Below are 23,292 nucleotides of genomic sequence, written 5' to 3'. Positions count from 1 at the left end.
GACAGGCTGTTTTTTTCTCCCTCCAAGAAAGCTCTAGAAGTAATAAAAGTGAGCTACGAACCACAGGTCAAGCCCAACTACCCTGTCAGTTTGATTGTATGAAAACCTGAACCAACCAAACAGTTTGACTGACTCAGAGCCGCTGAGCCAGAGGGCGTACAGATGCTGGTTAGCTGCTTCAGGTCTGGCCAGTCACCAGGTGAGCAGGATGAGACATGCTAGGCTGGCTGAAAACGCTTAGTGAAGAAAAACAAACTAGTTAGGATATGAGGTTAAAAAAAAAAATAGTGCTAGTGTGACATCAGCTAGTTAGCCTGACAAAACCAGTCTGAATGAGTTGAGCATGTTCTGGCTTAGGAGCTCCAGCCACCTCGTTGCTCAGTTTATGGCTTTGTACTGACCTTCGTCTGATCCAGTGGTGCTGATCTGTTCTGCTGTGAACTGGAGTTTCAAAACTTCCTCTGCAACTGTGGCACGTTTCCCAGCATCACCCAGTAAGCGGGTATTAAACAGGAAGTCGGGCTTAATGCACGTCAGGAGTGAGTGACAACAACGCCCCCACTGTGATGGGCATGTTGGTTCTGGATAAGGTCACCATGGTGACGTCACAACAGATCAATTCACATTCAACCAGACACACACACAGCTCTGCAGTCCATATAACAATCAGAAGACGGGGAGCATTCTGATTGGCTGCTTCCTGTCCTTCAGCCTGAGGAGCCTCCAGCATCACTGATCCTTCCCATTAGTCCTGGCTGTGCAGATCTTGCATTGGTGAGGTGATATCGGACAAATAAGTTCCTAATATCATGGGTCAGGGAGGTCAGATGTATCCACTGTCACCTGCCAATCAAAGGGATCAACACATATGTTCAGCAACCATTAGTTTGACTTCTTAATAAAGGTGCTGCAAATTATGCCCCACCTTGATGAAGATGGTATCATCTTTGATGTAGCTGCCCGTCTCCAGGAGACTTTGAGCCACAAACAGAGGGCAGCCAGAGGCGATGTTCATCTCTGCTGTGGGACGTCTGAAGCTGCTGCTGTTTGGATCGGGCTTAAAGGCGTCCCCCAGGTGTTTCCTGGAAGGACCCTGGTCCATCAGCATCAAAGTCACCTGACAAACACACACACGTTTACAGAAAAGCTCATTTCAACGTCTAAGCATAAAAAAAAACGACCAAACATGCACAGAGAAATCCGCCGGAGAGCAGAACTGGACGGTTCTATGTTGCAGCAGCCGGTTCCAGATTCCAGAGTTGTATTTTAAAATGTTACCATAAAAAGTAGGGAGGAAGGACACAAGGGAGGGAGGACAGATATGAAAAGTTGGACTGAAGGAAGGACTAAAGAGAGGTTGAAAGGGAGGATAAAAAGGAAATGTCGGAAAATAGGAAGGTAGGAATGACGGAAGGAGGTGAGAAAGCAAAGACCCAAGGAAGAAAGGAAGGAGATTTTGCTAATGGGATAGAGAATAAAGTATAAAAAATAAATATTTCTCTATTCTCAATTTTTATCCATGCTTTTCTAGACCTGGAGAACAGTTGAGATCACACCCCATAGTTTTCCAGACTAAATATGAACCATCACATGGTAAGCACAGTTACATTTTCAATTTATCCCCAAAGAAAAGGAGATTTTGCTGCCATCTATACTTCGTAAAGAAAATCTGGAATCACCTTAAAGTAGTATAGTTATGTCAGGGCTTTACAAATTGATCGGTGCCTCTCTAGCAACCTGACACATCAATGATGTGAAGACTGAAGACTTTACAAACACACAGAAAGCAGACAGTACCTTCTGTTTGAAGGGCCAGGGCAGCAGGGCGTCGTACTCGCCCTTCATCACCACAAAGAACAGCGACAGGTGTGTCCCCTTGCCCATGCCGTCTCCATTCAGGTAAACCCGAGCGCACATCTTGTAGCCGAAATATCCGGTATAAAATGGCTGCGAGTACAGCGATAGCGTTTTTCCTGCCACGGCTTCCTGTTTCCGCCTCTTGTAGTCGCGGATTTTCCAGATTAGAGTCCCGTTGTAGCTAGCCGTCTCCAGTACCTGGAACCTCAAGTCCATGTCAGCCAACCGGATTTCATGGACACTCAGCATGTCGTCGTGTCGGTTGAGCTGGGTTTCCAAAGACGCTACAAAGAGGAGAAATGCATCCGTGAGTTCCTGATTAACTGGTCCAACACTCGGCTATCAAAAGCCAGCGCTTTAACTGACCGAGAGTATGAGTGGAGCCAGATCCACTCCGTCCGCCCTGCTCCAAGGTGCTGAGCCGCGTCCGAACGTTCTCCACCGTCCCTCGTAAGGTCTCCACCTCTTCTCTCAGCACCCGAAATGAACGGAGCTCCATCTCCAACTCCAGCAGCTTCTCCGAATGCGAGCTCATCAGTTTCTAAGACAACACAGAGAGGCTTGGATGTTTTAGTCTGCAGAACACAGAAAGCCTCAACACAATCCAAGAACCGGACTCTTGGGTTTCTGATCCCAATAAATATCCAGGCACGCCCAAATGTTGCCTTCACTCTTCTTGGCTTGAGAGCCACTGCCTGCAATATTTTGCATCTTGGAATTATGTTTTATTGACTGTAAAGTCTTCATGGTGACATGGATGTTGGCAATCTGAGAAGTTGGGCTAAGGTTACAGGAAAGTGGGATTAGGATTTCTAGGAAATGCCTCCCGAGAGAGCAAATCAGCTGTCCTCATCTGGCGAAGAATCCTGTCCACCCTCATCACCGCCCCTGAGCTTGAGCTGCCTCAGCCCTGCAATAAACTCTTCCAGGATCTGGTTTTACTTTAGAAGGTGTTTCAAGTCCTACCAAAGCTTTCCAGGTCCTGTTTCTGATTCCATTTAAAGAGTTTGCTCCTTAAATGGCATTAAATGCTTCCTCATGTGACGGTCAGGTTTTGATCAGGTGCACAACTATCTCCAAAATAATCCTGTTTAAAATCTTTCCATTATGACTGCTGTGTAACCTTCATTATTGAAGCCTAGTGAAATCCGAGCCTGAGGAAAACCCCAGTTCAACCAGACACCGTGAGCATATCTTTTCTGTCTTAAACTCCCACCACATTGATTTTAAAACCTGTTTGATTAACGGGAAGCTAGGAGAGGCCTACTGCCTCCTGTGTAGTTCACATGCTTCCTGAAAAACACTCCTGATAAACCCCGTTACTGTGCCCTTTAATACTCTAATTAAAAGAAAACGGCCTTCTAGCACCTTCAGTTTTTTTGTGCTCTGTTCTTACTGTCGTTTCGGTTTGTGTCGATTCTAGATCTATGTGAAGAAATCCCCTCCAAGATCCAGTCAGGTTCAACGTGTTTACTTAGCAAGGATGTAATATTGCAAGGTTGTAATTGGTCTGAAACATCAACAAACCGGAGCTGAGTAAGTACAAAAACTTTATCCACAGCGCTGTTAAAGTTTTATTCCTCCAACCGTTTCCCATTTTGTCTCGTTGTAACCACAAACACAGAAGGTATTCTAATGGGATTTTATGCGATAGACCCACACAAGGTAGCAGCTGGTTTTGAAGTGGGGGGATAATGGTGCATTTTATTTTTATCTTTTGTAGATAAAAATGTGAAAAGCGTGGTGAGGATGGAGGCGGCCCATGGTAACACAGGAGGAGCTGTGACCTAGGAACAGTACCTGCATGGTGGCCAGCTTCTGCTCCGTCTGTCGGTTCTTCTCTCGCAGCTCTTCGTTCTGGCTCTCTAACTCGGACAGTCGGCTGCTGAGAGCAGGAAGTACCTTACATCTCTCCATCAGCTCTTCCTTCACGTTCTCCACCTAGAATCACAGACGGTCTTCAGCCCGCAGCTTTCAGAAACATTAACCCATCCGCTTCATTTTGCCTTGATTACGCTCATTTGGTTACACCGGGTACCTTGTTCTCCAACAAGCAGTTCCCTTTGACCATCATTCTTAGATGTTCAGCTACGAAGGTTGAGTCATGCTGCCTCATATCTTGATTTAAGCCCTGAGACACAGTAAACAGCACATGAGCTACTGACAATGCAAAGCTGATGAAACATTGTGCAAAAAGCTCATCTGACAGATTGGAGGAGAAGATAAGTCAAAGGAGGAGTCACCTTGAAGGTGCAGCCGTAGCGGTGGAACAGACAGCTGACCTGGGCTTTGGGACAGTCATGCTGGTGGCTGGTTAGCTAAAACAACACAAACAGTCAGCCAATCAGTGCATCTCTTCAACGCTGACATTATCATTGTGTTTGAAGGGGCCAAGAGAGGGCAGGGGGGGCTCTGTACCTCGCTGCGGAGCAGGGAGGAGCAGCAGTGGTTGGGACAGGGCACAGGGAACGACGGACACATGGTCTCTTTGTGTTTCTGGAAAACAGGTTGACAAAAAAAACAGTTCAATCCAGGAGGTGCGAGCTCACGCTACCAGACCAGCAGCTTTCTGCAGCACTTTGCACTGCAGCTTCAAACCTTCATGCACTTTATTAGGATTTTATGTGATAGAACGAAACATAGCAGCTCATTGTTCTGAGTGAGAGGAAAACGATCCATCATTTTTTCCAATACCGTTTGCAAATAAGATAATGTGAAACTGTGGCCTGCATTTCTAGTCAACCCCCTTTGTTTTCTGAAACCCACATTTAGCAGCCAGCGCAAGAAAGAAGACAACTTGTTGGGCTGCAAGATACTTGAGGGCGGAGCAGACTATTCTGCTAAAATAGATAGACAAACATTTTAACATTTCAGAGTAAAGCTGGCAGGCGTTGCAGAACAGGAGCTTATTAGAGAAAATGACAGAATTTAATTGCGGGAGCATCTATAGGTTATGAGTCAGGTAAGCTTTTCTTACGCTGTAAGGGACCCAGCCAGCTCCCTGATCTGTGCCCTTAGTACATATCTGGTGAGTGCCTGTCTGCTCATGACTACGCGTTATATAACCACACTGCTCAGGAAATAAAGAGCTTTTCCCACCTGTAGGTCAGTCAAAGGCATCTTGGTCATGCAGAATTCACAAGTGCTCTCCCTGTGTTTACATTTCCACGCCAGGTGCTCAGGAATCTCCTTTCTCATCACCCTCTCTTTGCATTTACCCAGCGGACAGGGAACCTCGAAGAACGGACACACGTTCAGGTGGTCCTGGGGACAGAAAGGAGACACGGGGGGTAGGCACAACACAGGCTGGACCTTCTATCCGACTGGACGGTGTTACTGAAATTGGTGTGTGCTCACAGGTATCTGCTGCAGACTCATTTGCTCCTGACAGCCATTAGCTTTACTCCGACAGAAGACTTTCAGCGCCATAATCTCTCGATGGCAACACACATCTCTAAAGATCTGAAACAAAAAGAGGACGAGTTAGACAACTGTCTGATGATCAGAGCAACATGCCGCGGCTCTGCCTTGCTTTTCTGCACACCTTGTCTTTGAACAGAGGCTCCATGTCAGCCGGACACACGGGGTTAGGGTGACTGCAGGAGGAGAGAGGACAAAGTTAAGAGGGGTTTTATAAAGTCTGCCCGCACGTGGTCAACAAGAACTGACAGGGAGGCTAGATGTGGACATGCTGTATGACCCCATTGTTGCCAACCTGTTTTATTACTTCAGTGTGGACTAAATGACTGAAAGGTGTCGGCTAAATGTCCTGAAGGACAAAAAGAGACATTTAAACACAATTTACTGAGAGGTTTTTATGCTTTATTTGCATCCCTGATATTAGCTATGTTTACATGAACAGAACGGATTAAAAGGTATTCGGATTAAATAATCAGACTGTACCGTTTATATTGGCACACAATCAACTAACACCTGACTTCATTCAGAATATAAACACTCTAACAAGCACAGATATCAAATTCCCCTAAAAAAAAAACACAGAAGAACTTCTGTCTTTTCTAAATAAAAACAGTAAACAAAGCAGTATTATACAAGTTTTTGGTCTTCTGAGTGCCCAGGCTGGACTTGCACAAGGTTCTAATTATGGTTGAAAGTTTACTGAATAAATAATAATTTTGAGCTCTTAATGTTTCAAAGAGAAAGGTTGTATGGGGAGCCCAGACAGTTTTGCTTCCTGACGTATTTCCGCCACTCAACAACGCAGAAATACGTCATGTTTACCTCGGCTGCACATGCACACTCGGGTCAGTTTGCCACATTCAGAATAACTTGAGCCTGACAAGCTTTTATACACGTTGATCAAATTATCAATGGCCATAAACCACGCCTCTCATTCAGATTACAGTTTCATTTTGATTGAGCTTAACCTGATCATCATGTTCCGATTGGTGTGTTAACACAACGTTTTTTTTACTCAGATTACTTTTGTCCATGTAAAGGTAGCTACTGTCTCCTTTGCACAGGTGCTGCTGCCTGGCAGAGCTCTGTTACCCTGTGACCTGCTGCTGTGTGCCAGCACAGCGTTGTCCTGCTGCACGGCCCGGTGTCCTGAGCCTTTTACAATATGTGCCTTAATCAATTGGCTGAATTAACCGCTCATAATGTTATTAAGTACTGCGGTTCTAATCAACTATTTATTTAATTCAGTTGTGTGGAACTAAAGAAGGGTCTACTACATGCAGGATAGCAGCAGTGACTTTGAGAACACTCCTGTAAACGGTCCTTGATCAAGGTAAAGGAGGCCGTGGGTCTCTATGCATCTCCTGCTGGCATAAACCTCTACCCACCATGATCTATGGCTACCATGATAAACAGATTCCTCACTAAGAAGGTTTAGTGCGTGTCGGTTCATTTCTAGGAAGCATGACATTCAGATGATTTGGTCAATTTGCCAAAACACCCTCAGCCAAACCCAGAAGAACCTCACCCTGTGCTGCTCACCTGAGGATGTCGTTGATGCAGCTCTGACAGAAACGGTGTCCACACTCAGTCTGGCGGGGCTCACACAGGACCCGCCTGCACGCCTCGCAGCAGTATTTGGCCTCAGGCTTTTCAACGAAATGATCTCTAAACCCTCCATGAAGAGGCTGGAAGCCTGCAGGAGCACCTGGACAAACACAGATAGAGGAGGCTTCAAACAAGACAAAAGGCAGACGCACCATAGGATACGATTTTTCACATATTTACTTTGTTGAGGAGTGAGATCGCACGGAGACCAGGGATTGGCTGAGCGGTGGGAGGCTGACGTGATGGCGAGGGTAGAAGAAAGGGGAGCAACAACTGAAGGCGCCACCTGCTGAAGGGGTATCTGCACTTCCCTCCCATTAGCATTTCTCCCTGATGACATGACCTGAGGAGGCTTAACACACAGACAGAGAAACGCTTCATCTTCACGCCTGACTGTGCAGTCTCTATGCTCACTGAGCTCCAGCAAATCACTGGCAGGAACATGTAAAAAAAACACAAATCACAACTGTTCAAACAGCAAATTGGACCTGGAATCCTGGAAGGAAGCAGATTTTCTCTGGAAAAACTGCTGAGTTCTCCTATATATGTGAATGAATACTGATCACATTGTTCAATAACTTCATCTTTGTTGTCAAGGTGTGGTTGACCAAAGACACCCAGAGATGCTGAAAGGTGGGAAAATCTACTGGCTGGTAAACCAACCTAGCATCTAATCTCCAAATCTGAGAGAGTGAAGGAAAATAAGCGAGGCTATTGGTGGGACTCTCTATTTTCTGTATTTCTATTTGTTTTGTAAAGCTGTGGAAATTGCTCTGGCTGCTGATGACTTTGTTCTTTAGCCACTTTGTACTAATCCAGTTTTGCTCTCTTCATACCCAGACTACTGAGCCAAGGCTCTATTGGGGCTCATGTGGACCGCTTTAGACGCACCAGTTACAAATAAAGTAGTTACCACTCATGATTTTTCTTTCCCAAAAATCAGCATTTTCATTTCATTTACTCTATACTATGCACAAATTACTTTACATCCTGGCCTGCCCTGGCACAAAGAGACCATAAGCAGGGTAAACAGAAATATGTGTGCAGAGACACTTTGAAGCCACCAACACCACCTGACAACCTCCTTTCTGTGTGACAGGAGGACACGACAGAAAATAAATCCCCATGAAGCTGTAGGCCCAGGGAAGGTTTTGGGTCAGGTTCTAAAGGACTCTGTGCATCCGCTCCCAGTTTTAATGACAGATAGTTTCAACATCCTGGGTGTCCCAGGCCAGCATTCCAATAAAGCCCCACGTCCACAGGCTCGTAACGGCCGCTCGGCCACGCCCACTTTCGAGAGTTTTACCCGCCCGGGTATTTGCGGACCTTCTGAGGAGTAAGGCCTATGCGAGCTGCCTCAAGAGAAGTTTTCAGGGAACGACCCTCTTTTCAGTGATTAGCAACGGGGTGAAGAGAAATGAGAGGGTTTTCTCTGCGGAAGTCCAGAAAAAAAGAAGAGGAACACATTAATATTAAGGACCACTATGAACAAAGTGGATCAAACCAAAATTTATCAAAAATGTTATTATTGTCAAACCATGAACCACGCCTGAAGGGTAAATAAATAAATAAAATAGAAAAAGGACACGTCAGCTTTCCCAGACGCGCTGTATCAGACCCGTAGATATAAAGTTTTTTCTCATTTCACACTGAAAGCTGTCTGTGAAGTGTCCATCCATCCACCTCTTCCAGTACAGGGCAGTCTGCTGTCCGCCCTTCTTAGCTGCTGACCTGTCTTTCTGTATAAAGACTCAGGAGGCGTGTCCCTTTTCCAGGCCTTTCTAGGCCAGTTAAATCACTATAGCGGACGAAAGTAATCCATGCAGGGAGGAGCCGAGTAGGGCAGGAGAAAACCAGAATTACCGTGCCTCATCTCTCAAAACGTCGGTCCTCCATGAGCTGAAGCTCCAGACAGCGCCTTGACCAAATAACTCTCACTACAAAAGAGATGAAGTGTTTTGAAAGGCTGGTGATAATGAAATGTAGAAAAAGTGACTGCAGAAGACTCATCAGTATGCTTATAGGCAGAACCCCTTCACAGCTGATGATACAGCTACCGTGATTCATCAGGCTCTTTCTCACCTACAAAAGTAGGGACGCCTATTTGAGCTCACTCCTTTTGGACTTCAGCTTCACCTTTAAAACAATCACCAGTGAACAAACTGGTTGCAACTGGATCAAAACGCCTTGCCACTGTAACTGGATTTTGACTTCTTGACCATAGTCTCCAGTCAACCTCAACACTGGCAATCCCCAGGGCTGTGTCCCCGGCCCACTGCTCTACACACTGCCAACACGTGACTCCCAAGCGCGCAATGATGGCAATTTCACAGTGAAGTTTGCAGATGATACAGCAATAAGCTCGTCACTGGCAGGAATGAGTATGCATACAAACAGGAAGTGGATAAAGGTGTGGTTTCTGTACAACACAGTGGATGACTTTCTGCTTTTAAATTCAGACGTTGTCTTTGGACCAGTCTTTGAAGAAGAAACTCCTTAGTCAATCCCTTAATCTAGAATACATTAAATTGACCTCTGGTAATAAAGTAAAAAAAAAAAAAAAAAAAACATGCCGTTATTTTTGACCAGGACTAGTAATTTAAAGCCCATACTAAACAGTTTTCTAGAATTTCCTTCCTTCATCTCAAGAATATTGCCAAATCAAAAGAATAAATAAAATAAATATAAGCATACTGTCCAGGAGTGATGCTTAAAAACTAGTCTATGCATTTGTTACTAGGCTAGACTATTATTTTTTTTTTTTAAATCAGGAAGTCCACAAAAAAATACAGTTAAAAATCTTTAGCTGATCCAAAACACTGCACTAAGAGTTCTGATGAAAACAAACGAGATCATGTTTCTCCTATTTTGGCATCCCTCCACTGACTCCATGTTAATAAATTCTCCTAATAAAAGCCCTTAATAATAAAGCTCCATCATATATCAGAGCTCTGATTACCCCGTATGTTCCTAACAGAGCACTTCGCTCTCAGACTGCAGGTCTGCTGGTGGTTCCTAGAGTCTCTAAAAGTAGAATGGGAGGCAGATCCTTTAGCTATCAGGCTCCTCTCCTGTGGAACCAACTCCCAGTTTTCGTCTGTGAGGCAGACACCCTGTCTACTTTTAAGACTGGGCTTGAAACCGATCTTAAAAGCAATGTATTTGTAAAAATAAATAAATAAAAATCAGAGATAATGAAAGTCGCCCCAGGCCAGCTGCATTGCTAAACCTTTTTTGTTGTTCATTTACTACCTTCTAATGGCCAGTTGTAAATTAGGTTTCATTTCTCTCAAACTCATTCCACAATGAGATTTATCTTACAGCTGGCACAGAAACTGCCATTGACACTTTAAAGTACAACAGTAAGATACCTAATATGGCAAGTTATGTGTGTGAACTCAGAATAAGACAGATTTTTTTCTTTATTTGCACTTCAGTTACTGGTCAGCAAAGAGCATCTCAAAGGCAGATTTACTGCCCTCAATGCAGACCAAACAGAGGGTGTCACTAATCAGAACAAACATTTGAGGCATGGAACAGAACCGTCTCTATCTAACTCCACCCCTCCAGCAGCCCTACAACAATAAACAGAAAAAGGAACAACAGCTTAAACTGAAAAAGTAATAAAAACAGTCCCATGACAACCCAAGCCTAACAACACTAGAGCATGTCTCAAGAGCATCCTTTGGGTTGCTACACTATGTTATGGTGTTCTACCATTGTTTTAAAGAGGAATATTTTAGTTTACCATTCCGTTTACATTAAAGATGAAAGCATTTTCAACACTCGACGTCTTTGTTTGAATTACACATTGGGATTATGCTCATTATATGATTTTATGCAGTAAAATAAAACAATAAAAAAGTTACTTTAATACTTCTTTTAACACATCTTCACTTACTGACAGTTCGGCCTTCAATAATTGTGGAATAGCCCTGCTGTATGTACCCTCTTCCATCCTACACACTTGAAAACTGGCTCTAAGCTGCTTAACTAGGTTCCTCTCCTAGATGAAGCCACTAAAGGAGGTAATGCTGCCATTATGTTTTTACTTTTCTCCCACATTGAAGGTACTCCTGGCTCAATGGCTCTGTGCTCTTTTTGTATGTCTGCTGTCTTTTCAGACCCTCAGTTGTTCATGGAAGATGAAAAAGAGAGTTTTTTCTTCACTGTCGTTACCTGCATGCTCGGTATAGTAATAATAATAAATAATAATAATAATAATAATATATCCCTTTACGATCCCACAGTCCTACTATCTCTGCGTTAAACCCAACCTTTAGGGAATGGTGTGCTCCTGACGTTGATAGAGAATTGTCTTGTTACTGAAAAGTGCTTTATAAATAAACTTGCCTTGCCTGTGGCCAGAGACCCAGAGTGATAGACCGAGTTTCGAACAGCTGACCTTTAGGGCCTCTCCAGGATGCAGACGCACAGCTCTCTAACCACTAGGCCACCACTCCCACCTATATGACTGATAGCCGCAAAGTCAATGACACAATGCCAGCGACTGTCCACTGCGGCTCCACGCTCATCCAGGAGGAGTGAATGCTACAAGTCAATGATTTGATGCAACCTGCTGGGTTTCCTTAGCTAGAAAAATATGTACCAATCTTTCTGGATGATTTGATTGAATTGACTTTGTAAAGTGCCTTGAGATGACATGTGTTGTGGATTGGTGCTAAATAAATAAACTAAACTAGGCGCGCCAGTGGTGCGGGGGTAGCTTGTCACGACCCGTATACGGAGGCCTTACGGTGCGCTCCTTCTGCCTCAGAGGGCAGAACTCATGAGTTGCAGATTACGCCGTCTCCGCCTTTTTGCGTTCCAGTTTCCCTCCGTCAAACAGTAGGAAAAAACATGGACGCTCGCAATGTTGTTAAAACAATGACGATAATGGTGTTCTTGCCGATATTTTGTACAAATAAACTTAGCTGAAACATCTCGTCTGATGAACACTGAAAGGTAGCACCTGTACGACTGACTAAATGCTAGATAAATAATAGAGAGCTGCTAAAACAGTCAAAACATGAGGTTTTACTCAATGTTGCTGTGAGTAGCAGCCATCATGAATGCCGACGTCAGGTACCATCCTGCTGCACCGACTCGTAATACCGACTTTGGGACCGTTCCAGTTAAATTTTCCCACCCGGAGGTCGTGAATCCCAACTACCGAGGACAAAAGGAACGCTCCATTAGTCCTGGACACAGCCGTCCTGGGTTTGACTCAGACTGTGCCGCATGTCTTCGGCCTCTCTCAGCCCCCTTCCTGCATCACAGTGTGGTTCTACAGATGGACAGGAGCAGAGAAACAGGAGTTGCTGAGGGTGGAGAGGTTTACTCAGAGGACAATCGACTGCAGCTTACCGGCCCTTTCAGAAATTTACCAGAGCCGATGCAAGGCCAGAGCCATCGGCATCATGAAAGATTAGCACCCAGTTAAAGTTACAGTCAAAGCTGCTACCCTCTATTTACACAATTATAATGTTTTTCTAAGACGTTATATAAGCTGTTGTCTTACCTTTCTCACAGAGCAGCTAATAAGAACGGTCATTTAATTATTGTTTTAATGGTAGCACCAGAAACCGAACTGAACAAACCATCTGTTCGTAGTAATACATAGACCTCAATATATATATATTTTTTACAAAAACCACAAAACAGGCTTTATAAATTAGGTTTTCTTTTCATTTTTGAGAGATTTTACACTGCATGCTATTTCTATTGTGGTTTTAATCCTTGTTTGGGCCATTTTACTCTAACGAAATGTGAGATAACAACCCCTGATCAAAGCAAACTCCTATAACCACATTCAGAGAGCACACTAGCAGTAAATGTTAATAGATTACCGCACAAAACTGTGTTTGTTTTTTTCAATTGCTGAAATTCAACGAAAAAAATTTTTTTTTAATCAACTACCCATCTGTACGTTTATTTAGTATCGTAAATTTCCCAATTTCAACTAATTTTGAAGAAGAACTTAAAAGAACAGAACAGTACGTATGAATGTGTGAGTGCCAGTGAACTCTCACACAGACACACACAGACACACACGTACACAAACAGTGCACACTTCCTGTCAGGGCTGAACTGTGGGGATGTTAGGGGCTTTTCCATTGATTCCATTAGCAACACAAGCACATTCTATCTTTGTGAGCGTGACACAGTCGCAGACTGAAACTCAAAAATGACCACACAAAAAGCCTTCAATAATACTCGGACTGGCCACTGGGTTTCTGAATGGATTTCCAGCAGGGAGGTAAAGTAATGATTGTAGCCACAAAAGATACAGTTCATATAAAACAAAAAAAATATTCAAAGGAGCACAAAGAAAGACAAAAGTCAGGTGGCAAAGGGTAAACTTTAGATTAAGCAGACAACATCATGACTAAGCATCATAGGTTTGCAGAAAGAGAAAGTGGAATGATCCTTCAGAGGGGTTTTCCTGCACCAGATCAGCTGTTACAGTCACAGAAGGGAACGCGGTGTTTGAAATGGTTTAGTGAGAACACCAGAACCGGAACCAAGCCTGCTGAGTTTCTCAGCACAACAGCTCAACCAGGCCCGTCAGCCGGGCCAGTCATGTTCCCACTCATACCGCTCTGCCTCATCCTTCCTTCCAGCAGTCAGAAAGCTTCACAACGTCTAGTTCAGTCAGGAACCAATCACACGCAGCCCTGACTGACAGGCTGAGCGCTGAGGCAGACCAAGCTCCAACACAATCCTTACAGCCCCCAGCCGGGGCTCTGACTGACGACGAGCTTCACGGCGTTTTTCAGAGAAGCCAGGGTTGAATCAAAGGACGTGTATGGTTCTGGAAACACTGGGAGCGCGTTACTGAGTCAGAGAAACGTGTGCATGGCGGGGGGCGGCCCCTGCTCCCCCCACAGCGAGGGCAGGTAACGTATGAACGACGGGGCAGTAAAGAAAAAGGCATGGAAAGCTCAGCCGTACAGAACCCGGTGCCATGTATGCACGCGCCACATCTACGTACGACAGAAGCACCGAGCAGACCTTAAAGGGCCCATACCCGCCTTGGTTTCTCTGAGAGCTTTGACCCGCCCTATCCTCCTTCTCTTCCTGAGGACTACAGCCAATAACAGAAAGCAACATTCGCTGCAGGTGCCATACACGTTCTAGTGCTGATTCCACAAGAAAATAAAGCATTCACACGATGGTCCTCCTTTCTGCAGCAAAGCACGTGCCCCTAATCTTTATCTCATTTTTTACTATCATCAAAACAAAGAGCATGACAGTACATGCTGTTCCTGGGAGCGTTCGGTGCGCTCTTCCTTTAACGACCAGCGAAAATGACAGAATCCTCAGCATTTAACCCGCCAATCAGATCACATGATAGCCGACCAGGGGAAACTGGCCAATAGCGATAGCCTAGTCATTTATTAATACATCTCCAAAATGCACCATGTGATTATGAGCACTGTTTATCATCAAAGGTCCCTCCACCATTCGGTACATTGCAAGAAAACATTTATCATTTCTGTAGAGTCTGACAGATCCATATGAATCTAACTGATTCATTTCCTTTAAAAATGGATAATTCATCATTCAACAATTTATCATTCATCCAGTGAGGTCTGGGTGGCTGGACATACACTGAGGGCTGATATCCAGGAGCAGAACAACGGATTAGAACAAGAGGACCAGCTGTCCTGACTTTACGTCTCATATTGAAAGTCTAACCCATGTGGCCATAATCTGTTCTGTCTACCAGAACACTCCCAGACTGGCTCGTGGTAACCGGCGGGTCCTAAAATGCCTTTGTCCAGCATTGCTGCCGTGCACGCCCTGACAGAGTTGGGTCATTTCAGAACCAAATGTCCTCAAACCATAACACGTAGAGCTGCCTTGATGCGGCCTTTCCTGACCAGTAACACCAGTATTTGGTTTTCTGAAGGCAGACCGGCCGATTCTGACCCGTGTGCAGTGCTGTGGGGTCTTTGGCAGAAGTAGCAGCATTGAATCCAAGAGAAAAAGAAGAAACCAATTCGCGTCTTTGCATCAAAGCATTTGTCCAAAACTTTTGTAGGATTTTGATCAAACTGTTGGCTGATGAGGTTATGGATCCAAAAAACGGTGGCAGTTCTTTTTTGACGCATTAAAATAAACATTTCCCTTTACTGTCCCACGGTGGGGAAACTTGTCTGCGTTTAACCCATCCTCCAGGGAGCGGTGTGCTGCCACACTGGCTGCTGCTCAGCCTCAGCAGTCCGTGGTCAAGGGTCTGGCTCAGGGACTCTGTGACACACTGAGTTTCAAACCAGCGACCTTTGCAGCCTCTCCATGATGCAGACACACAGCTCCCTACTAGGCCACCCCTCCCACCCTTACAGAATGAATAAGAAAAGATGTATTTTTCCCGTCAGTCACCACGGATCAGGGGACTAAATGTTGATTACTGATGATGACCTGCTACAGCTCATAGAGACACGCCGTCCTCCGCTCCCCTCCCCGCTCCAGCAGCCTGCCAGGCAAATGATGGAGCACCAGCTCGCCCAGCCTGCTGTCACTGCTCTCTGGTAGCGAGCAGCAGAACATCTGCGCCGCTTCTGGGAACGCTTCTCCTCCTTCCCTCCAGTCCATGAGTCACACACAGCAGGTGACATCTTCTGCACAACGAGCACGAGCTCAACCTTCCCTGCCCTGACCTTATAAAGCTGACATCTGACCCAGCAGGCATTCTCTCCGCAGACACCGCCACACGGCGCGGCCGCTCCAATAAATGAAAGATGGCCAACAGAGACGCTCCTTCGGCTCCCCCACACCTGGTCGCGGTGGCCGGGGCCCTCGGCCCTCACATTAACCATTTATTTATCAGTTGGAAGCAGACAGCGGATGTAAACACACGGACTGCTAATGCTAGCGAGCGCCTAGCCTCTTTAGCTTCGCCGCTCCTCTCGTTCGTGAAAGGGTTCCTTTATTAAAGCCGTTTAAAACACTAAACACACACAGTCAGCAGTTCAATATGCTGGTTTTGTCTGGTGCGTGCCCCTAAACGTCCCTCCACTCTTAGTGATGTACCGCCTGTGTGTGTGTGTGTCTCTGTGTCAGTGTGTGTGTGGACTCACATCAGTCTCCTCGGCGGATTCACTGCGGATTCAAACCGTCGCCGTTCCGCTGACGCTGCCGTGGAGCCTCCAGGCTTCAGGCGGACTCCTCATGGTCCAGTTCCGCTCAGAACCTCCCTGAGTTCGCTTGGTGCTGTCAGTTCGGCAGAGAAAAGTTACTGGGTCCACCTCAGAGAGCCAGCAGGGAGGCCTGGGCTGATCAAGCTGGAAACCCCCTCCGCTGTTTCCGCTCAGGAAATCCCCCAGTTGCCCAAAGAGGAGCATACCGTCAGGGGGCGCAGCTTTCCCGGAGACTCCAGGGAGAGACAGCGCTGCGCCACAAGGGGCGCTGTTTGCCCGTTTTAATCAAACACATTATACGTCTATGGTTTTAATCAGAAACGGGTGGGCAATTATTGTTCCGATGGGGCCACATGAGAGAAAAATGAACGTAAGAGAGCCACACACATACATAGTGTTTATGCATCTCCGCTCTTGTTATGTTTAATCATAATGACTGTAGGAGCCTACATTCAGTTTAAGCTAAGATAAAAAATATAATTCATAAGTAACAATATATGTACAAGTAAGTAAAAGGTTCACATATCACGGGCATATATGTAATATTTGCAATTGTACTGAAGTTCTTTAGCAAATGTGCATATTTAGTTACTCATGAGCGGGTTTCTGGATAATTAGGGGTGTGACTTCTGCTTCAGGTAAGTCAGGTAATTGGTGTACAGCCACAAAGTTTTTTTTAACCTCGTTCACATTTCTCCTAATCTTTTATTGTTTTATTTTTTATGGATATTTCATACCTGTATCGTTTATACGTTTGAAGTAAACGGTCGAACCTAACGGAGAGGATCCTGTTTGTTTTGTTTTTTTGTGATCAAGTGGATTACAGAGGGGAAAATAAGAGCGTCAAGTTTATGGTTTCATTACTTAGGAAACCAAACCACATTAGTTGAAAAAGTAGCTCTACGCGGGTTGAACCAATTTGGAACGGTCTGACCGACTAGGACTATGCAAGGAAACTTCACGGAGACTTTGAGAAGGAGTTAATTGGATAACGACCAACACCTGCGGGTTGTGACGGCTCGTTAATGGATGCGGACCAACCGAGGACAGCTGGAGCTGATGTCCGAGTTAATATAATAATAATAATAATAATAATAATAATAATAATAAAGGTAGAAGCGCTGCTCTGTGTGAAGACGAAGCGAAATGCTAAGGTGCTGCTATCATTATTATAGAAAAGAAGTGGAAGTTTAGCTTGTTATGGAAGAACAGAAAAGTGGAAAACAGACTGTAAAAATGACTGAAAAAGCTGCAGAATAACACAAAGCTAAACTAATCCAAGCACGCAGGTCCAATCTAGCTCAGTTATCAAGCTTAAAGAAGCTAATTGAGCAATTAATGGAGGACATGTTAACACTATAAGCTTCGTGTGGATTTTGGTGGCTTGCCAGAAGAATTTAAAGAGCTTAATTCTGGTCTGAAGAAAGCAATGAACAAGGAAGGATATATATGATCAAAAGAGCTGGTTCCGACCTAAGCATGATGCTATGGATAACTTTTTTTGGAGTTGTGAAGGATGGATGAAAAAGGTTATAAGACGTGCTGAGCAGGCTGAGGAATGTGACACACAAGTAGCACCTGCATATAGCAGGTCTACATCATCAAAGCTGACCATCTGGGGTAAAAGTAGATCCTCATTACAATGTGGACGCGCAGTTTCATCATCAGCTTCTGTGAGATTAAAGGCAGAAATGGAGAGGGCTTCATTAAAAGCAAAGGCTGCAGCTTTAAGTTGGCCATAGAAAAGGAAGAAGCAGAGTGGCCTGCAGAGAAGCATTTCAGTTAGATTCAACTAGAGGCTGAAGAAAGAAGTGAGAGGCAGAGTTTGAAGCTCAGCAAAAACGGTTGACGCTGCTTTAATAGTTCGTAGGCCAGAATCTGTAGGACGTCTCCTTAAGAACTTTCGTATGAACTGTCAGGGGGCAACTTTCTTCCACCGGGATAAGTTGCTACACATAGCAGTGATCTCAAAACACCAATGTTCCCACGTTTTCACTTGCACATTAATAAGTTATAGCCGATAAAAAATCTAAACTGTTGCGCTCCTGTACAAGAGGTCATGTGATTCGATTTTTACTGCTCAGCCAATCAGATCGCTGTATTGTCAGCTGAGCGAGTTCAACCACTTCATCATGGCTGCGCCCATAAAGGGTTGTGAACATTTGTTTCAAGATGAAGAAAGCCCAATAATAGCATTTTCTGGTGCCAGTTGGCAAAGATCTTTATGGCAAAGAAAAAAGAAATAGCCCAGTCCATCCATCATTCATTTTCTAACACGCTTATCCCTGTTGGGTTCATGAGGGGTGCCGGTATCTCCAGCTGTTAATGGGCGAGAGGCGGGGTATAAACTGGACAGGTCGCCAGTCCATCGCTGGGCAGAAATAGCCCAGACTTTTGCTCAATTTACTGTGATATCACCAAGACCTGCTGCGCTAGGATAGCACAGCCAAACGACTTATCCCCGCCAGAATTTGTATCCCCTGCATCGGGAGCGAATTCAGCTGCAATAAATCCAGTCAACTGCGCCTCATCTCCAACCTATTAGGCGTGGAAATTAAGATGTTTTACTTTTCTTAATGAAATATAGCAATGGTGTCGTTACAGTATTTGATACACTGTTGATTATCCAGGTTTTCCCACTTGCAAAGCTTGAAGAAGACTGTCATTTTTATCATAGGTACTCTTCAACTGTGGTCTGTAATTGCAAACAAAGGATTCTGTACCAAATATTAAGTTTAATTTTTCTGGTGTATCAAATACTTATTTCACACAATAAAAAGGAAATAAATTATTTAAAAATCATACATTGTATTTTTCTGGATTTTTGTTTTAGATTCCATCACTCGCAGTTGAAGAGTACCTATGATAAAAATCACAGTCTTCTTCAAGCTTTGCAAGTGGGAAAACCTGGAAAATCAACAGTGTATCAAATACTTGTTCTCCCCACTGTACATTATCGTTCAGTTAGTGGGTTAAAACTGAAAATGTAACACTTGTTAGTGCTATCGTAAGGGATTGCTATGTCGATTAAAACTAGATTGATCACTCAATATAACACGTTATTAGAAAGAAAACGGCTCTGTGGTCATTTCCAGATGTGTTACGAAAATATTAGCTTTATGTTATTAGATTGTCGCATTGTCTGTCTGCTGAAACCACAAATTCACCTTCCTGAGTCCATCACAGCTGATTACTTGTTTGTCTTTTTTCTTTTTCTTTTTTGATAGCTAGACCCGCATGAATAGATCATATACAGCGGATTTCACGTGTGATCAAATAAACACCGAATAAAGGTACAGTCAAAATTATCAGATTTAATAAGATTTTAATTCAACCAAGAACCATAGATATATTAACTATATTAAGAAAATGAGATGTGTCTCTTTTAAAAATAGAACAATGTATTAGGAGTTTAAAAAAAATCTATTTCATTTTATTAGAATGTGATGTTTAAAAATATTTAGACTTCACAAAGCTGGAGGTTAAAAGTTTTATTGATTTCAAGCACTCTCCCAATGCAGGGGATACAAATTCTGCCGGGGATAAGTCGTTTGGCACAAAGACACCTGTCGCCTGTGCTATCGTAGTGCAGCAGGTCTTGGTGATATCACAGTAAATTGGGCAAAAGTCTGGGCTATTTCTGCCCTGCGATGGACTGGCGACCTGTCCACGTTGTACCCTACCTCTCGCCTATTGACAGCTGGAGATCGGCACCGGCGCCCCTCATGGACCAAGCAGGGATAAGTGTGTTAGAAAATTAATGATGGATGGACTGGGCTATTTCTTTTTTCTTGCCATAAAGATCTTTGCCAACTGGCGCCAGAAAATGCCATTATTGGCCTTTCTTCATCTGGAAACAAATGTTCACAACCCTTTACGGGCGCAGCCATGATGAAGTGGTTGAACGCGCTCAGCTGACAATACAGCGATCTGATTGGCTGAGCAGTAAAAATCGAATCATGTGACCTCTTGGACCGGAGCGCAACAGTTTAGATTTTTTATCAGCAATAATTTATTAATGTGCAAGTGAAAATGTGGGAACATTGATGCTCTGAGATCACTGCTATGTGTAGCAACTTATCCCGGTGGAAGAAAGTTTCCCCTGACAGTTCATACGAAACGTCATCCTACAGATTCTGCAATGCAGACAGCGTCAGCTGAGTTTAATGCCAAGATGGAGATTTTGCAAAAATATCAAAGCAGCCAAGAAGATAACATATTCCAAGCTGATCAGTAGGACATTAAAATTGATACAAAACTTACCTCACAGCTACCAACACAGGTCAGCTTTAAAGCAATCAGTGGGGTCAGCGCTTGATGGGCTTTGCCAAGTTATCTCACAGCAAGCCAGCAAGGATTCTCTCAAGAAATCACTGGAAGGTCGCCTGGACTCCATTGAGGCTCGTTTAACAACCCTGCAGACAGAGCACAGTAGGTCCGGCACCGTTTACATGACATAGACGCGGCTCTGTCCCCTACTGATGCCCGTGTTTCGGCACTAGAGGCAACGTGCGGGCAGCGAGCTAGCGGCGGCTAACGGTCTTCTTAAAACAAAGGTGAATGACTTGGAAGGGTGCTCGCGCAGACAAAACATTTGGATTGTTGCCGTCAAGGAAGGGGAACAGGGTGGCCGTCCTGCAGAGTCTGTTTCAAAGTTTATCTCAGAGCTGCTGGGACAGGACAACTTTCCCAAGCCCGTAAAAATAGATAGGGCGCCCTGAGATCCAAGCCACTTCCCAATGAACGACCTCGGATCATCATCGCTAGAGTGCACAATGACCGGGACATGATGAATATTCTGTGGCTGAGTCGACAACAAACCTCGCTGCTGTACCACGGCCAGAAAGTCTTCACATTCCCAGACTACACGGCGGAGGTTTCAGCGCAGCGCCAGGCATTCAACACCGTGAGGAAAAGGCTGGTGGAAGCTGGAGCCAAGTGTTCCCTGCATTTTCCTGCCAAGCTGCAAGTGTCTTTAAATGACACTGTGAAAACCTTCACTTCACCGACTGATGCAGAGCGGTTTGTCAGTTCGTTGACTCATATCGAGTGATGGACATTAACTATCTGGAAGACTTGGACAACACAGCTAATATAAAGGCATTGGCGAAGAAACTGCCATACAAACTTGAGGAATCATGGAGAAAGCATGACCTGCCACAAAGGACAAAGAAAAGAGTTTAGTTTAAAGACTTTGTTGACTTTCTGAACTATCAGGTTAAATATCTTTTGCACCCACTCTATGGAAACCTAAAAGATACCACCATCTTGACTAAAGAGACTTCAAAACAAAAACAATAGTACATGGCATCACTCAAACAAAAGAAGGTGTTTACAACAGCTGTAAGGCCTCTAAAAACAGATAACAAACAGCTTCAAACCTCAACCTACTTTTCCAGAGGGTGCCACCAGCCCTTGTGTGTGTTGCAGTGTAGAGCAACACAGCCTCACAGTTTGCCACAAATTTTAAGAGAGAATTGCATAAAGACAAGATTGAGTTCTTGAGGAGTAAGCCAAGCCAAGGCAAGGCAAATTTATTTATATAGCACAATTCAGTACAAAGACATTGCAAAGTGTTTTACATGATTAAAATATAGCAAAATAAAACAGAATGAAAGCAAGTAGGAATAAAATGTAGATAGAAACAAGAACAAAAAAGTGGTGATTCAGTTAACTAGAACAGTTGAAGGCAATCCTAAACAAATGTGTTTTCAATCTTGAATTAAAGGAACTCAGGCTTTCCGCACCTTTACAGTTTTCTGGAAGTTTGTTCCAGATAATTGGAGCATAGGAACTAAATGCTGCTTCTCCGTGTTTGGTTCGTGTTCTAGGTATACAGAGTAGGCTGGAGCCAGAAGACCTGAGTGGTCTGGATGGTTAATACACTGATAACAAGTCTGATGTATTTAGGTGCTAAGCCATTAAGGGATTTATAGACTAACAGAAGTATTTTAAAGTCTATTCTCTGAGATACAGGGAGCCAGTGTAAGGACTTTAGAACTGGGGTGATGTGCTCTACTTTTTTAGTCTTAGTGAGGACGCGGGCAGCAGCGTTCTGGATCAGCTGCAGCTGTCTGATCCACTTTTTAGGCAGACCTGTGAAAACACTGTTGCAGTAATCAATTCTACTAAATATAAACGCATGGATTAGTTTTTCCAGATCCTGCTGAGACATCAGTCCTTTAATCCTGGAAATGTTCCTCAGGTGATAGAAAGCCGACCTTGTAATTGTCTTTAGATGCTTTTGGAGGTTCAGGTCTGAGTCCATCACTACTCCCAGATTTCGGGCCTGATTAGTGGTTTTTAGCTGAAGTGACTGAAGCTGTGTGCTAACTTTTGATCTCTCCTCTATTGGTCCAAATATTATTACTTCTGTTTTGTTTTTATTCAACTGAAGAATATTTTGGCACATTCACGTATTCATTTCTTAGCAAAAGGTGGATTCCGACTGACTAAATGGTCAAGCAACAGCAGGAAGTTGCTCAGCTCCATTCCTGAGAAGGAGAGAGCCCAAGGATTTCAGGATCTGGACTTGGATAAAGATAATCTTCCAATGGAGAGGACATTGGGCATTCAGTGTTGTGCTGAGTGAGACCAGTTCAGGTTTAAGATCAACCTCAGGAATTGACCGTACACTGTGAGGGGTCTGCTTTCCCTGGTCAGCTCTATCTTTGACCCGTTGGGGTTCCTTGCTCCAGACATCACCACCTGCAAAAAGAATCCTACAGGATATGTGTCGGCAGAAATATAGCTGGGATGAGGATCTGCCAGACGGTGTTATAAAGATATGTAAAAGGTGGATTTCAAGTCTATCTCAGCTTGAAAAGTTTGGGGTAAACAGATCTGTGCCAATGTGCGCACAGCTTCATCACTTTGCTGATGCAAGTGAGGACGCCTATGGAACGGCAAGCTACCTGTTGCTGCAATCTAAAACTGTTGAAACTCAATGCACATTGATCATGGCAAAGGCTAGGGTTGCACCATTGAAGTCTCCTACCATCCCAAGAATGCAATTGACAGCAGCCACGGTTGCAACAAGATGGACATGCTCCTGAGAAAAGAGTTGGAGCTGGAGCTCCACTGAATCTGTCTTTTGGACTGACAGCACAGCCGTCCCGAAGTACCTCTACACTGAAAGCACCAGATTCAAGACATTTGTGTCCAATAGAATCTCAACTATCCTGAAGCCCTCTCAAATATCACAATGGAGATATATCAACACCACTCTGAATCCCGCTGATCATGTCTCAAAAGGACAAAC

The 23,292-nt window shown here is 44.3% G+C and overlaps 1 protein-coding gene across 1 annotated transcript; it reads right to left on the bottom strand.

The window, feature by feature from the left end:
• Positions 1-42: 42 nt before the first annotated feature.
• Positions 43-16,243, bottom strand: LOC105938110 (TNF receptor-associated factor 3). The gene is made up of 14 exons (XM_012879734.3): positions 15,972-16,243; positions 7,066-7,237; positions 6,820-6,985; positions 5,402-5,453; positions 5,215-5,319; positions 4,957-5,121; positions 4,276-4,353; positions 4,101-4,175; positions 3,896-3,988; positions 3,658-3,798; positions 2,224-2,398; positions 1,798-2,141; positions 926-1,117; positions 43-843 (listed from the first exon to the last, which is right to left on the bottom strand). Exons 2-14 carry the CDS (start codon positions 7,223-7,225, stop codon positions 808-810), a joined length of 1,782 nt encoding a protein of 593 aa, XP_012735188.2. The 5' UTR covers positions 7,226-7,237; positions 15,972-16,243; the 3' UTR covers positions 43-807.
• Between the last annotated feature and the right edge of the window lie 7,049 nt (positions 16,244-23,292).

The sequence above is a fragment of the Fundulus heteroclitus genome, unplaced genomic scaffold, assembly GCF_011125445.2.
Source record: "Fundulus heteroclitus isolate FHET01 unplaced genomic scaffold, MU-UCD_Fhet_4.1 scaffold_425, whole genome shotgun sequence".
NCBI classification, from domain to species: Eukaryota; Metazoa; Chordata; class Actinopteri; order Cyprinodontiformes; family Fundulidae; genus Fundulus; species Fundulus heteroclitus.
The sequence above is the reverse complement of the archived record's forward strand: the minus strand, read 5'-3'. Positions and strand labels throughout refer to the sequence as shown.

What these genes read in the sequence shown, in the direction of transcription:
- LOC105938110 (XM_012879734.3), bottom strand. Translation starts at nt 7,225, where the DNA reads ATGTCATCAGGGAGAAATGCTAATGGGAGGGAAGTGCAGATACCCCTT. An exon ending in TGAGTCTGCAGCAGATACCT is followed by an intron (nt 5,122 to 5,214) that starts GTGAGCACACAC and finishes TTCTGTCCCCAG; the next exon opens with GACCACCTGAACGTGTGTCC. An exon ending in AGAAGCTGGCCACCATGCAG is followed by an intron (nt 2,399 to 3,657) that starts GTACTGTTCCTA and finishes GTGTTGTCTTAG; the next exon opens with AAACTGATGAGCTCGCATTC.